This window comes from Haliotis rubra, unplaced genomic scaffold (genome assembly GCF_003918875.1).
Source record: "Haliotis rubra isolate DU_JTF1 unplaced genomic scaffold, ASM391887v1 Scf311, whole genome shotgun sequence".
Lineage (NCBI taxonomy): Eukaryota > Metazoa > Mollusca > Gastropoda > Lepetellida > Haliotidae > Haliotis > Haliotis rubra.
In genome coordinates, this window is record NW_025766982.1 from 648524 (window position 1) to 665110 (window position 16587).

At 43.5% G+C, this 16587-nt stretch overlaps 1 protein-coding gene across 1 annotated transcript in view; it reads left to right on the top strand.

Moving 5' to 3' along the window:
• The window catches only part of LOC124283260 (kinesin-like protein KIF28P), a 51572-nt gene that overhangs the window by 15961 nt on the left and 19024 nt on the right, over window positions 1-16587 (top strand). Inside the window, exons 13-28 of the mRNA XM_046719289.1 lie at window positions 44-107; window positions 614-742; window positions 1689-1861; window positions 3405-3553; window positions 3793-3930; window positions 5728-5889; window positions 6161-6238; window positions 7945-8108; window positions 8988-9104; window positions 9258-9450; window positions 11223-11322; window positions 12439-12521; window positions 12820-12888; window positions 13499-13621; window positions 14405-14635; window positions 15104-15130. Coding sequence (XP_046575245.1) covers window positions 44-107; window positions 614-742; window positions 1689-1861; window positions 3405-3553; window positions 3793-3930; window positions 5728-5889; window positions 6161-6238; window positions 7945-8108; window positions 8988-9104; window positions 9258-9450; window positions 11223-11322; window positions 12439-12521; window positions 12820-12888; window positions 13499-13621; window positions 14405-14635; window positions 15104-15130 — 2000 coding nt within the window. The remainder of the gene's footprint in view (window positions 1-43; window positions 108-613; window positions 743-1688; window positions 1862-3404; window positions 3554-3792; window positions 3931-5727; window positions 5890-6160; window positions 6239-7944; window positions 8109-8987; window positions 9105-9257; window positions 9451-11222; window positions 11323-12438; window positions 12522-12819; window positions 12889-13498; window positions 13622-14404; window positions 14636-15103; window positions 15131-16587) is intronic.

A 16587-nucleotide genomic window follows, 5' to 3' on the forward strand; every position in this document is an offset into this window, starting at 1 on the left:
TAGCAGTGTAGTAGTGTCAGTATGTAATATATTCTTACTTCAGGAAAATCCACTATCGGCACCAAGAACGCCTCTCCTCCACCAGATATACAACTAAATGGTTTGAGGTAAGCTGGAACTGAATAGGACTATTTAGCCAGACAGTGAGTGAGTGAGTGAGTGAGAGTGAGTGAGTGAGACACCCACCCACCTTCCTTAACGACGGGCTATTATCAGTTCTGTTGTCAGCAGCTGATGTCTTGCTCCATAATGACGTCATAAATATTGTTCCATGATCTAACAGTGTTGGGTCAACAGCCCGTTGTGAGTTGTTTGAAGTAAACTTACAATTAAATTTATGATACTGTTTTGTCTTATTTAACACAAATTCCATATTAGCTGTAATAGGGGAGTTAATTGAAGACCTAGGGCTTCTGCAAATGATAATACCCTGAAAAACAACATTACACCTATAGTGTAGGGATACATTCAAAAGTTTTGGTGAATCGGTTTTCAAATTGCCACCGTATATGTTGATTATACGGTCGGAGATTTTTAGCTTTGACCTATCAGAACTCGTGTTACATATCAAGTTGAATTAGAACACGATGTTATTTTCTTACCTTCTGTGCAGCATACAGAAAGAGCATGCTGTCATCGAGAACAAGAATAACATTGTGACACTGACCCCCACGTCAGGCTCGCGCATCCTCATCAACGGCGAGAGCGTCAAGGACAACCGGATTTTACACCATCACGACAGGTGAGTCGAAGGCTAGACTTTATACAAGCCTGGTTTACACATCTGCCAGCTGAAACAAATCGAAATGAGTCAAAATTTAAAGTAGTGGTGTTTTTAATTTTGCAAAATAGATTGAAAAAAGAGCAGATGTTCTCTTGCAATCAGTATATGATAATTGAAGGTCGAAAGTAACAGAAGCAAATGTTTTGGACTGTATGGATTGAAGAATCTACTGTTGCATCGAGCTACTAATCCTGCAGAGAATCTGTTGTTTCTATCCCTATTCCTCCTGCACTCATAGTATATTTCCTTTTTTCATACCATATCTACATTTTGTTACTTTGTATAGTTTTGACCATCCTCCATAATCTCCCGGGTATACATTCCGATAAATGGCCTGATAATTATATTACCTCCCTTTGCTGGCTCAGCCTTCTCGCAGTAGCCAATCAGATAAGCTGTTACAGTCGAGCGTGTTAGTGTTAACAAAGATGGCAGCCACAGCCACGAAGGTCACTCACTGTGCGACTCAGATTTAGTTGGAAAATCATACAAACAAATTGACAGGTCTGAAACCTTAAAACATATATGCAAGAACTCCTTGTACCTCTTTCAGGGTACCTCAGTTTAATCGGTTAGATAAAAGAAGCGGAATTGGATTTTGATTGACGTATTGTGATTGGTACGCTCAACTTCCCAGCGTAGACATCTGATTGGATAAAAAACCTGCAAAGGGCGGTAATATAATTATCGGGCCGAGCCGTAGATGCATCCAATGTACTATTGGAGATTTTTCAGAATGTGTACCCTGGAGATTATTGATTATGAGTTTTGACCTACAAGCCTGAATTTTGGGGCGAAAAATCTGACCATTTGATGTTCATGTTGTATTATCATAATGACTGAAACTGTTTTTTGCCAAAAGATATTTTAACATTTTCATGTCATTCTATAATATCTTCCCCAGAGTGCTGTTTGGATCGAATCATTTGTATGCATTCCAACACCCTCACGATGAGTCCAAACAGAAGGAACAAGGGGTGCAGGTTGCGAGTCCCACGTATGACTCTGCCCAGGAGGAAATCATGAAACATACAGGCCTCTTCAAGGACACGAGTGGTGGTGATGGCAAGTCTAAAGGTGGGCAGTTGTGTTGATGCTGGCTCTTTATAGGGAGTGGGCGTATGTTCAGCTGTGGAAGGTTTACTGCTAATTCATGTGTACATGCTTTAATGTTTCTGTGGGTAATCCAGTGTAGATTAGATCACGCTGACCAAGTATTGAACTGTTAGGATCTCAAGGCAGGCTGGATCCACAGTAATTGGTGACGTTTCAAGCAGAATAGGTCCCCAGTACCCTATTTTGATCTGTTGCAGAAATTTCAGGGTAGGTTAGACCTTGCCTGCTTAAAATTTCAGATATGATTTTAATTGATGAATTTTCCTACGATTGTTGTTGTATTCACATATCCGATGATATTTCCCTAAGACTGTTGTTGTATTCACATATCAGATGTTATTTCCCTAAGACTGTTGTTGTATTCACATATCCGATGTTATTTCCCTAAGACTGTTGTTGTATTCACTTATCAGATGATATTTCCCTAAGGCTGTTTTGTGTTCACATATCAGATGATATTTCCCTGAGACTGTTGTTGTATTCACATATCAGATGATATTTCCCTAAGTCTGTTGTGTTCACATATCAGATGATATTTCCCTGAGACTGTTATTGTGTTCACATATCAGATGATATTTCCCTAAGGCTGTTATTGTATTCACATATCAGATGATATTTCCCTGAGACTGTTGTTGTATGCACATATCAGATGATATTTCCCTAAGGCTGTTATTGTGTTCACATATCAGATGATATTTCCCTGAGACTGTTGTTGTATGCACATATCAGATGGTATTTCCCTAAGGCTGTTATTGTGTTCACATATCAGATGATATTTCCCTAGATGATATTTCCCGAGGCTGTTATTGTGTTCACATATCAGATGATATTTCCCCATGACTGTTGTTGCATGCACATATCAGATGATATTTCCCGAAGATTATTGTTGTATTCACATATCAGATGATATTTCCTGAAGACTGTTGTTGTATTCACATATCAGATGATATTTCCCCATGACTGTTGTTGTGTTCACATATCAGATGATATTTCCCTAAGGCTGTTGTTGTGTTCACATATCAGATGGTATTTCCCCTAAGGCTGTTTTTGTATGCACATATCAGATGGTATTTCCCTAAGGCTGTTATTGTGTTCACATATCAGATGGTATTTTCCTAAGGCTGTTATTGTGTTCACATATCAGATGATATTTCCCTAAGGCTGTTATTGTGTTCACATATCAGATGATAATTCCCCCATGACTGTTGTTGTATGCACATATCAGATGATATTTCCCTAAGGCTGTTATTGTGTTCACATATCAGATGGTATTTCCCCTAAGGCTGTTATTGTGTTCACATATCAGATGATATTTCCCCTAAGGCTGTTTTTGTTTTCACATATCAGATGATATTTCCCTGAGACTGTTATTGTATTCACATATCAGATGATATTTCCCTAAGGCTGTTATTGTGTTCACATATCAGATGGTATTTCCCCTAAGGCTGTTATTGTGTTCACATATCAGATGATATTTCCCCTAAGACTGTTGTTACATTTGCAGAGGACTTGCTACTCCAGGAGGACCTGATACAGCTGCTCCCGATGGTGAATGAAGCAAATGCAATGTCTGAAGAACTGGACAAAAAGGTCAAGTTTGAGATTGCATTGGTCTCGCCACAAGCCAGAGGTCTGCCACATGGTCGGACAGAGGTAATTTTATCTCCTTTAGGTCTAGGAAGTATTTTAGCTGTGCTGTATGCATATTTGAAAAATTAATGTTCGAATTGTTTCTTTGGTTGGACTATTTCCACTCAGGTTTATGACAGAAGCTTGTTAGTAATTTAGGAAGGCAGTGTTTAACAAGAAAAAAAACAGAACAAATTTCAAGTGTCTTGTGAGCTTTTCCTGACAGTGTTTTCAATCCTGAGATCTCTGATTTTTCTCATCAGGTGAATGTGAAGATGAGGAACTTGGTGAACGGCAACGAGTGGATGTTCGACCGCAACCACTTCATCAACCGCAAGTTCCTGATGCAGGAGATGTACCAGAATTTTATGGAGGGCTGCAAGGATTGGGATGTGGAGAGGGTGATTATCTACCCTTGAATATACTGTGTGTTCCATAATTAGTGAAAATATCGCTTTGAAGAGGGCCAAATATTGGAGGATGCACCAGTGTACTGAGAAAATAATGACCCTCCCTTATATTTTTGGATGATCTTCCACATGTCATTTTACTATTTCGACCCTCCCCGAAAAGGCTTTTTATTATGATATAGGTTTTTGACCCTCGCTTGGAGACTGCTGTGTTTTTCGGTCTTGGCATCTTTGACTTGTGAAACATATGTTATATTTGGGATTACACTTTCTCAGTAAAGTACAGATTCTAGTACTTTTGTTGGGTGGAAGTCGCTGTGGCTGAGCAGGTTTGACAGCTGACTTTGTGTGCTGGCTATTAGGTGTCTGACTCTGAGGGTGTGGGTTCGAATCCCGGATGGGACTCATCCCAACAAAAGTACTAGAATCTGTACTTTATTGAAAAAGTGTAATCCCAGTTCTAAGATGCCTAGCGGTTAGAACAATCGAAAAAAAACAACATTATCAGACAATAAAGGTATAGTTTTTTGATGACGTAACAATTGAATGACGTTATCCCATCACTGCGCCATTCTAGTGTGCCCCCTCGTAATCAAACCATTTTACATTACGTCACAATGTAAGCGACGTCACGATGCATGTCAGTTGTCATCGCCTCGTACGGCCTCCTACAGTAAACTACCCCGTTGCATCCCGTTTCTTGGTTTGCAGTTGCTTCGCGCAGCTAACATCACTGGTGGAAATTGGCATTTAGCATGGTAGTTGCTAAATGGGTTTATAGGCAGCATTTACATTAAGCACAGCTCTAGCACTGCTCTGGCAAGTGAAATACACTTTCGGATATGTAGCGTTTAACTTCACCTTGAATTATGTCATTTCTAATCATCTTCATTTCGGCATGCGGCTAACACACAGTCGGCACAGTGGCAGTGTAGTTGAGTGAAATATCTGTCTTAACCTTTAGGTACTAAAGGCGGCATAATTTGATAAAAGGGGATGGGTGGAATATACAATTCTTTGCAAAGTATTCATACACTTATCTTATGATAAGTATCCAGTGTAACAGCATGCGTGGCAGTGTATTATTTCCGCATTCCATAATAGTAGCTTCGTCACTTCGGAGTGATGTCACATCATGAGGCATACGTCGCGTCCGTTTCCTTTCTATTCTGCATGCTGTCCTGACAGGTTCACCATCTTGCTTCATCCATAATAATTTCTCGATCTTGGCTCAAATTTTGTTATCTCGTAAAATTCTGAATTAACTTAATACTTAATTCGCATCCGCTATCACATTACGTCCTTTTCATCTGAATTCTTGATTGTTTTAAATAATTGTACAACTTTCTTTCCGAGCAACTCATCATGCCACCAAAGCGCCAAGGCAGCCATCAACCACGCTGTGGTCAGGGGCGCCCTAAGGTTGCCAGGCGTCAGGCAAAGGGGCGCGCAGCTTCTGGTGTTGTCCCTGGGGGCTGCCCCTCAGGCCAACCAACCCGCACCACCCTCTGTGTCTACACCGCGTGAGGTTCCTCCGGCAACCATCAATGTGACACCCCGCTGGAGCCAAGCTTCATCACCCGATGGCTCCGTCATCCACTAATCAAGGTGCGTCTCACTTTGGGCATATTAGTATTTCGCGGGTTGTTAATTCCAAGCTCTGTTAGGCCTGATGTTGAGTTACAGCCACGCGCGGAGGTCCACCGCTATGCCAAACTTCTGTATACAGGGGCAACCCTTCTCTAATCGGAGTCACTGATTAATGCAGAGGCACTGTCAAATCAACAGCTGAACTTCAGGGCGGAGACTATAAGTTTCCATGTGAAGCAAGCAGTGAGGGAAAAGATCCATCGTGGGGAATTTGTAGATATGAGGTCCCTATTGCCACCAGAGAACCAGGCAGCACAGGAGAGTTCCAACTTCACAATGGAGCTTGATATTTCAGGACAGGTAGTTTTTAAACCCAAGCAGCTGTCTGTCCGTCAATTAAACATTGGGGCTTGGACATCTGCTTTCTTGACTTTTATCAGCGTGGTAATAGAAGCGTCAGGCGGATGTCAACAAGATACAACAAATGCTCATTACATGGAGGCGATCAGCGGTGCGCATCCACGATTTGGCGGTGACTGCTGGTCTCAATCACGGCGTCCAGTTTAGGCAAAAATGGAGAGGGACCCATTTCGGTCATGGGGTGCCATCGGACGGACAACTGTGGCTGCAGTTAATGCTCCCCAGCCACAAGCAGCAGGCATTTGCCTACCCAGCCAGAGCCTCCACCTACACTCAGCGGCGCACAGAGGTATGTAGAAACTTCAATCGTGGCACTTGCGAGAGGGTCAGATGTGCCGTTATGCACACAGGTGCTCAGCATGTAACATAGGCGGGCATGGAAGCCATGTCTTGTTTCGTGGCAAAAGAACACAGTCACCACCGCCCAATCTCTTAAAAGCGTCAACCTACCTTGCCAGGCAGAGCTATTTCACCACGGCCCCAACTCCAATTAACATCCCTTGCTTGGAACAATGGTTGCAGCAATATAAATTGTGCAATCCAGCAGCAGCTCAGTTACTACAGGAGGGTTTCAGTAAGGGTTTCAGCTTAAACTTCTGAAGGGCCGCGGGTCATTCGGGGCGCTATCAACCTTAAATCTGCCAGGGAACAGCCACTAATAGTGGAGCAAAAGCTGCAAAAGAAATTCTGTTGGGTCGCATGGCAGGCCCATTTTCATTCCTACAGACCAGTGCAATCTCTTATAGTTTCCCCAATCGGCTTGGTGCCTAAGAAAGTTGATTCATCAGTTCATGGTGAGGCTGCCTTCCGCCTCATCCATCATTTATCGCATCCTCAAGGCTCATCAATCAATGATTTTATACCACAGGAAGCATGTACAGTGCAGTACACCAGTTTCGACCAGGCTGTAGCCATGATTCAAAACTTGGGCAGGGGTGCTTACATGTCAAAATTTGGCGTCAAATCAGCCTTTAAGCCTCCTGCCTGTGGTACCATCGGACTTTCAGCTACTTTCGGCATTAAGTTTCAAGAACAATTTTACATTGATAAATGCCTTCCCTTTGGCTGTTCCATTTCTTGTGCCCTATTTGAGTCATTCAGCACTTTCATTGAATGGGCTATCAAGGCCACTACGTGCAGTCAGGACATCGCTCATTACCTTGATGATTTTATCCTGGCGGCAGTGGACCTAAGCAAATGCTCCAACATGCTTAACACCTCTTTGCAACTGGCTGATAATCTGGGCGTGCCTATCGGCTCACCAGAAGACTGTACAACCTACAACTTGTCTGACATTCCTGGGCCTCACCATAGACACGGCTCGGGGTGAAATCAGGATACCGGAGGACAAGATAGCACAACTGGTCCATCAGCTGTCACAGCTGGTAGACTCATCATCCAAGAAAGTTACACTGCATACGCTGCAGTCAATAGTGGGAAAGCTAAACTTTGTATGCAAGGCAATTCCCATGGGTCGTCCATTCTTGCGGCGTCTCATCGGGCACAAAAGAAGACGCATAAGCCACACCACAGGATCACGGGTATCAGCGGGTATCGCGTGAAGACCTTAATCTGTGGCTTCAGTTTCTTGCCAGGCACAATGGCACAACCTTATTCTTGGAACAGGGTTGGGTTACAACCCCAATACTCAACTTTATACAGATGCAGCTGGCTCAGGGTTGGGGTGCATATTTCCAAGGTCATTGGGCCAATGCCAGGTGGCCAGATCTATGGATACAACAAGGATGGGTGAAAGACATTACATGCTTAGAGCTCTTTCCTATAGTCGTGGCATTGCGCATATGGGGCAGCAGTCTGGCCAACAAAGGGTACTAATGTTCTGTGACAACCAGGCCGTGGTGAGTATTATCAACAGGCACACTGCCAAAGGGCAAAGGGTAATGAAACTGCTCAGGCGAATGGTCCTCATATGCTTGCAGAACAACATACACTTCAAAGCACAGTATATACCAACTCAGGCCAACATAATAGCAGGCGGCTCTTCGAGATTTCAGTGGTCCGCGGTTTGAGCAGCAGCCCCACAGGCGGATCATCAGGCCTCAGGAATCCCAGCGGACATCTGGCTCATCTAACAGCGGAAGCAAACAGTCTAGTAGCAAACTTCGATGGCAGCAAACACTTGGAGGACTTATGAGTCGGTACAGTCCTCTGGCTATTTTCGGGTGGTGTACTCCTGCCTGACATATGGCCTGTACCTTTAGATCATATGCTTCATTTTATAGCTTATCTCTCATTATCAGGTAGGTCTCCCAGCGCGGCCCGTTCTTACATTTCAGCATTATCCTCCATACACAAGCTCAATTCCTTGCAGTGCATGTCTAACCACTTCCTAGTGCAGAAAGCCATTGCAGGGATGGCCAGGAGATCGAGGCAGCCAGATACCGTCAGCCGATTACACTTTCGATCTGCTAACTTCGCATTGTGCAACTCCTCCCCACTGTATGTAGGTCTTCATATGAAGCTTCTATGTTTTCAGCGGCATACCTGCTAACATTTTTTGGGTTTTCAGGGTAAGTGAGGTAGTTGCGGTTCAATCAGCGACTCATCACAGCGGGCGTTGTTGCTGAATGACCTATCTTTTCGCTAGCGACCAATCCTACGTCGAGGTGGTCCCTACGGGCCTCCAAAACAGATCAACAAGGCAGGCGGCACGCGCATCGCCATTCAAGCAGTCCCTCGGTCCATACTGTGCCCGTCAAAGCTTTGACCACGATTTTTGGCAGTCGCGACCCGCGTACAGATGGATATTTCTTTATTCACACTAATTCCGCTCCTCTAACAAGATTTCAGTTTCAGGCAGTGCTCAGGAAGGCGCTAAGCGGCAGCAAAACAACCCATCAATATTAATCTTTACTCTTCTCATTCATTTGGGATAGGGGCAGCAACCACAGCAGCGTTGCAAGGAATTCCGGCAGTTCAGATTCAGGAATTTGGCGCTGGAGATCGAATGCCTACCAGGCGTATATCCGTATCCCCGGCTAAGCACACAAAACTAATTTAAGAAATATGGGTTGCAGGACCATCGTGGGTGATTGGCTCAAGCTACATGGCGAGGCTGCAACAACACCTCGGGCGCACCGAAGCAGCCTGGGCCTCGCCGGGGTCATCACAATTCCGACAGGGGGCCTCAGGTGGTGAACTTCACGCAGCAGGGTGGGCCGGGCTAATAAAGGCGAGGGGCCCATGCAGGTCGTTTATCGTGATCCACCTGGGTTCCTAACGACCTGTGTGAGTCCCTTCCAAAGTCCTCTCACGATGACATGCACCAGGAATTGCTGTATATTAAGCCTGCGCTGCCCAGCTGCCACCATCATCTGGTCGCAGATGCTGCCTCGGCTTTCGAGTGGCGTGGAGCTATTGATCTCCAGCCCTCGAGCTGAAAGAAAGAAATTAAATCGTAGAGTCAGCAACATCGTGAAAGAGCAGCTGGGCGGCGGGGTTGTATCATTCACACCTGACCCGCTCATTATCTGGGCCGGGGTTCACCTAACCAAGCCAGGTATGGGCCCAACATCGTGCCATCCTGGCAGCATTCAAACATTAAGACCTTTTCTCGTCCTCTCCCTACTCCCACCTTTAACTCTTTAACTTCGTTGTGGATGGCAGCCCGGCTTCGCTGTCGGCAGTGGGCAGCGTCGCGGGCCTGTTGGCATGGTGCCGGCGGGACTAAACACTAAATAGGCTTAATAAAGGGGGATGCTTGGCTTCTGCTTTCACAGTGGCAGCCCAAACCTTCCTGCCTGCTGTCTCAGCGGGAGGAAGTACAAAAGTTTCAATGCCTTATCAGCCTGCTTTTCCTGCCTGCTGTCTCAGCGGGAGGATATACAAGGTTTGCAATGCCTTATCAGCCTGCTTTTCCTGCCTGCTGTCTCAGCGGGAGGAAGTACAAAGTTTGCAATGCCTTACCTGCCTGCTGTCTCTCAGCGGGAGGAAGTGCAAACTTGCCTATGCTTTGCCTGTCTGCCTTTACGGCGGAGGGCATAAAAGCTAAGCTATATATCCGGTCCCGTCGAGCCATCCACACAGCTCATTGTCATCCACACTTCTGCGTTGTGTAGTCTTTCATTGGGTAGACATACCATATTAATGTCATCCTCATCAGCCGCAGCTGATCGTTATTACAGACTAAAGGTCTGCATATAATGGCATTTAGCATTAGTTGCTAAATGGGTTTATAGGCAGCATTTACATTCGCACAGCTCTAGCACTGCTCTGGCAAGTGAAATACACTTTCGGATATGTAGCGTTTAACTTCACCTTGAATTATGTCATTTCTAATCATCTTCATTTTCGGCATGCGGCTAACACACAGTCGGCAGTGTAGTTAAGTGAAATATCTGTCTTAACCTTTAGGTACTAAAGGCGGCATAATTTGATAAAAGGGGATGGGTGGAATATACAATTCTTTGCAAAGTATTCATACACTTATCTTATGATAAGTATCCAGTGTAACTTACGCGCGTGGCAGTGTATTATTTCCGCATTCCATAATAGTAGTAGCTCGTCACTTCGGAGTGATGTCACATCCGCCAGGCATCACGTCGCGTCCGTTTCCTTTCTATTCTGCATGCTGTCCTGACAGGTTCACCATCTTGCTTCATCCATAATAATTTCCCACCCACCCTTCCCTGCTGCAGCACATGATCTGGGGAGTGGGGTGCTGAAGCATGAAGGTTGTTAAATGCGACTTATATTAAGTCTTTGTACAGTTCTCAGTATGCATAACATGTACCATAACCTTTGTGTCTTGCTTCCTTTGTAATAAACAGGTGCGGTGGGCATGGTGCCGCGGGACTAAACACTAAATAGGCTTAATAAGGGGATACTTGGCTTCTGCTTTCACAGTGGCAGCCCAAACCTTCCTGCCTGCTGTCTCGCGGGAGGAAGTACAAAAGTTTCAATGCCTTATCAGCCTGCTTTTCCTGCCTGCTGTCTCAGCGGGGAGGATATACAAGGTTTGCAATGCCTTATCAGCCTGCTTTTCCTGCCTGCTGTCTCCGGCGGGAGGAAGTACAAAGTTTGCAATGCCTTACCTGCCTGCTGTCTCAGCGGGAGGAAGTGCAAACTTGCCTATGCTTTGCCTGTCTGCCTTTACGGCGGAGGGCATAAAAAGCTAAGCTATATATCCGGTCCGTCGGTAGCCATCCACACGCGCTCATTGTCATCCACACTTCTGCGTTGTGTAGTCTTTCATTGGGTAGACATACCATATTAATGTCATCCTCATCAGCCGCAGCTGATCGTTATTACAGACTAAAGGTCTGCATATAAACGTGTACCTACAGTCTTTGGGCTACATGATAGAGTTGCAGGAGAACCTTGCCGTCACTGACTTCAAGGGTGTCGAACAAGGTAGGGAGCCTCATTATATTATTAGCTCACCTCACTTCAATATGATTCATTGTGGTCATCAGGATATTATTATGGACATTAGGAGTATACTGTATCCAATCTCTGCTGTAGCTCACCTGACAGTATGATGTTTTGTAGACATCAGGAGTATATTGTATCCAATCTCTGCTGTAGCTCACCTGACAGTATGATGTTTTGTAGACATCAGGAGTATATTGTATCCAATCTCTGCTGTAGCTCACCTGACAAGATGACGTATTATAGACATCAGGAGTATATTGTATCCAATCTCTGCTGTAGCTCACCTGACAAGATGACGTATTATAGACATCAGGAGTATATTGTATCCAATCTCTGCTGTAGCTCACCTGACAAGATGACGTATTATAGACATCAGGAGTATATTGCATCCAATCTCTGCTGTAGCTCACCTGACAAGATGATGTTTTGTAGACATCAGGAGTATATTGTATCCAATCTCTGCTGTAGCTCACCTGACAAGATGACGTATTATAGACATCAGGAGTATATTGCATCCAATCTCTGCTGTAGCTCACCTGACAGGATGATGTTTTATAGACATCAGGAATATATTGTATCCAATTTTGCTGTAGCTTACCTGACAAGATGATTTATAATGAACATCAGGAGTATATTGCATCCAATCTCTACTGTAGCTCACCTGACAGGATGATGTTTTATAGACATCGGGAGTATATTGTATCCAATCTCTGCTGTAGCTCATCTGACAAGATGACGTATTATAGACATCAGGAGTATATTGCATCCAATATCTTCTGTAGCTCACCTGACAGATGATTTATAATCGACATCAGGAGCATATTGCATCCAATCTCTGCTGTAGCTTACCTGACAAGATGATTCATAATGGACATCAGGAGTATATTGTATCCAATCTCTGCTGTAGCTCACCTGACAAGATGATGTATTATAGACATCAGGAGTATATAGCATTCAATCTCTGCTGTAGCTCACCTGACAGATGATTTATAATGGACATCAGGAGTATATAGCATCTAATCTCTGCTGTAGCTTACCTGACAAGATGATTTATAATCGACATTAGGAGTATATTGCATCCAATTTCTGCTGTAGCTCACCTGAATGTTGAGATTCTGCCGTGTTCCGATGACTGGACGGAATGCTGTGATGAATTCACCGAGGACCCAGGTGATCTGGTATGTATCTTTTCAAAGCATGGATAATTGTGTCTTGAAACAGTTACAGTAAATGGAAATTCAATATGGCCAACTGGCAGCCATATTTGATTGGTTCACCGAAATAAGCTTCAGTAGAATCAGTATTGTAGGCTTGTACATTACTCAAGGTAATTCTCGACCTACCATGACTAAGAGACACTGCACTATCAATGAAAGCATGCTTTAGTTACCTGGTGAGGAAATGATATGATGTGAAATATAGGACATTTGATGTTGTGTGGCACCAGTATATTCAACTCCAGCTGTTGCATTACAGCTGTCCAGAGCCCTGCACTTCAAGCTGAAGATTATATCTGGACGTGGAATCGCAAATCGCTTTATCAAAGTAAGTGAGACATATCACAGAATCTGAGAAGGATTAGAATGTATACTGCAGTCTGATTGATGGTAAAACATTTGAGGAAAAACATCATTGGTTTAGAGAAATGGCTACTATTGTTAACTATTGAAATATTGTCTCCCCCCGTGAAGATCCAGGTTAGAAATGGTCATCAGCAACCCATGCTTGTCGTAAGAGGCGACTAACGGGCTCAGGTGGTCAGGAATGCTGACTTGGTTGACACATGTCATGCATATTCCAATTGTGCAGATGAATTCTGATGCTGTTGAACCAGACAATCCAGTGATCAACAGCATGAGCACATAGGCAATTGGGATGCAATGACATGTGTCAACCAAGTCAGCGAGCCTGATCACCTGATCCCGTTAATCGCCTCTTACGACAAGCATGGGTTACTGATGACCATTTCTAACCCGGATCTTCACGGGGGGAGACAATATTTCAATATGGGTTGCTGAAGTGTAGCCCAGATCTTCATGGGTTTAGGGATATAAACAAGCATCATGAAAGTCAGCAAGCCTGACCACCTGATCCCATTACATGCTTCTTACGACAACTTACGATGCTTTTTAATGACACTGCGTGGTTTGTTCAGTCGTACTGCAGGTACAAGTTTTACCTGGACGAGAACTGGGTGGAGACAGAGACCATCTCTGGGACCAGCAACCCCGACTTCGACCACGAGAAGCGCTTCACGTTCAAACCCGTCACCCAGCAGGTAACTTACTGCTGTGTTTTCTGGTTTACTTTTAAAACAAGAGTTGCCCTGAAATGGAGTTTAATAACACGTTCAGGTTTATTGTTCTTATATAGTGTCAGGGGTGTTATTGTCTGCTCTGGGCTAATCTATACTAAAGGGGGCGGTGGGGTGACCTAGTGGTTAAAGAGTAATGGTGAAGACCCGGTGTAACAGGCCAGAGTTTACCCATGTCCCAGACTATACCCGGGGTTAAATGAAATGCACCTACAAATTCCTTTAAATGACACCAAGACCATTGCCCGAGTCACACACTCATATTGAGTGAATTGTCAACATAATTTTTTAAGGGTATAGTCTGGGCTGGAGGGGTATACTTTGGCCTGGTCCAGAGTATACCCCCGGGGTATAAACTGGGCTAGCCTATAGTTTACCCCGGGGTATAATCTAGTGGGGGTTATTCTGGGCTGCTACACCGGGTTAGATTTAACACATCAGTGCAATTTATGAAGCCCATTTTTTATGTCCCCCATCGTGATATTGCTGGTATATTGCTAAAAGCGGCCATAAAACTAAATGCAGGATTTATTGTGCTAGCCCTGACGTACCATTCCTTTTTTGTGGAAATGCTCACAGTTTTTATGCTGACTTTGAGATAACCGGTATCCAGACCCCAGAGGTGGTCAATAAGACAAGGTACAGGTGTCAAATGTCATTATTTATGATGTTTGACCAGGTGAACTCCATTGCTAAATTTGTTCCATGTTACCATGGTAACTCCAACACTTGTCATGGGTCATCTAGTTGCTGGACTACCTGCTCACAAGATCACTGGTCATCGAAGTCTGGGGACAACAGAAACCGGACAAGTCGGAAGTGGTGGACGATGCCGGCAAGGCAGCGAAGAAGTCTGAAAAGACGTCCAAGGGTGACCCCAACCCTGCCCCGGCCCCAGCCCAGAACACCACAAAGGCCCTCATGTCCCGGGAGAAGACCACCCTCGGGGTGGGGGCAACTGCAGCCAATACTGTCACTGTAAGTTCATTGTCACATGCATGTCATGTGACAAATATTTCTGCTGTACTTCAAAATCATTGAAACAATTGAATTGCCATCCTTTCATAAATCACTTCTCTAGTATGGTGATCTACCTTCGGTTGCTGGCAATCTATAGCCTGTTTTTATATTGTATTGTCTTCTGTAGTTATGATATTTTAGATTTTCACGCTAGCTTTATATTTATATTTGTGATATTCTAGTTGTTTTAACTTTCCTTCATCGACAGGCTTTTTATAATTTACATGTATTTATGATGAATTTAAAAGTAGTTGGTTATGATATGGCTGAAATATTGCCGATTTGACTGTAAATCCTCACTCACTCACTCACTTATGTATTACAATGTATTTTAATACAAATTATGTGTCTAAATATTTGATAAGATCAAACACCTCATGAAAATGAAATTGTTTTGTCCCTAATCACTTGCTATGAATGTTTCAGGTTAGCAAAGAAGACAAGATCAAAGAGGTGAGTTTGTCAGTTAGTTAGTGAGTCATTGTGAGGAAATTTATCCCTTAATTAACAGGGTAATGCGAGTCAAATGGGTTATTTTCTTATTTTTTTACTAGTTAACATAATGCTTTTAATGCTATGACTAACAAATGACACAAACAATATTCTTTCTACAGCAATAAATTGCTTTGACAAATTCAACATGGCTGCCTTAGTGGCCATATTGAAAATTATATGTTGACCTGATACTCAGCCTATTATAATTCTGTCAGTGCGTTATGACACATACATGCCCTTGAAATGCTGGTTACTTGATTTTGCCCTTCCACAAATGGCTGCAATATTGTTGACACAGCATTAAACCCTAATAACGCTTGTGGATGTTGTTTAAAATCAAACGATAGTTGTTGCAGATTTTGAGCTAGCAATTTATAAAGATTTTGGACTGATAGCATAATTTTGTCTGTTTGATGCTGAGGTTTTTATGAGAGAGTTCTTCCAGATTTTGGAGTTACATTAAATTCAAGAGGGAAGTATCAAGATGTGAAACAGGAAGAACCTGAGCTACACATGTGTTGCTTTCAATCTGTATGTTGTATATAAGTTGTTTTTATGTAAAGAACTGGTCATTTATTTCTTTGGTTAGGGGGCAGTGAGGTAGCCTAGTGGTTAAAGCGTTCGCTCGTCACGCCGAAGACCCGGGTTCGAATCCCACATGGGTACATTCTGGTGTCCCCCGCCGTGATATTGCTGGAATATTGCTAAAAGCGGCGTAAAACCAAACTCACTCACTCACTCACTCATTGGTTAGGGGTTGTCAAGCAGTGGAATTTGACTGTATGATATTTTCTTGCCCCCAACTCAAATATGTGTAGCATTTTCTCATTACCCGACCAATAATAATTGGCCAGTACCAACTAAATTTTAGAAGTTCACATTTTTTTGTAACAAGAAACCAAAAAAAAACCAATACAATAAAAACAGTGGTATTTTGTCATGGCCATCTCCCATATAGATATGATGTATGTTAATGCTCCTTCCCTGTAATGAATGATCCAGTCCCAAATTGGAAAACATTGACTTGAAATATGACATCTCAACCATCAGACAGTTCTGGTGATAGTAACATTGACCAGAATATCTTTTGGTCTGCTGATAAGAAATCGTCAGCGACAGAAATGGGATTGTTGGTTAGCCAGTATAGGGTATAGGTACCGCCAATATTCAAATGAGCAGCCTGATTAATCCACCTGGTTACCCCTGTGCAGGTAGTGAAAGAAAATGAAATTGTACCTTGTTCTGGCTAGCTATTCTCGGAACGTTCGTAGCCCTACGAACTTCTTAAGCCCATTCTCAACACATTGGCTACGATCAAAGTTAAGAATTCTTAGGGCTACGAACATTTTGAGAATAAGGGCCCTGGTGTCTCCTGCTGTGATGTTGCTGGAATATTGCTGAAAGCTTCCTCAGAA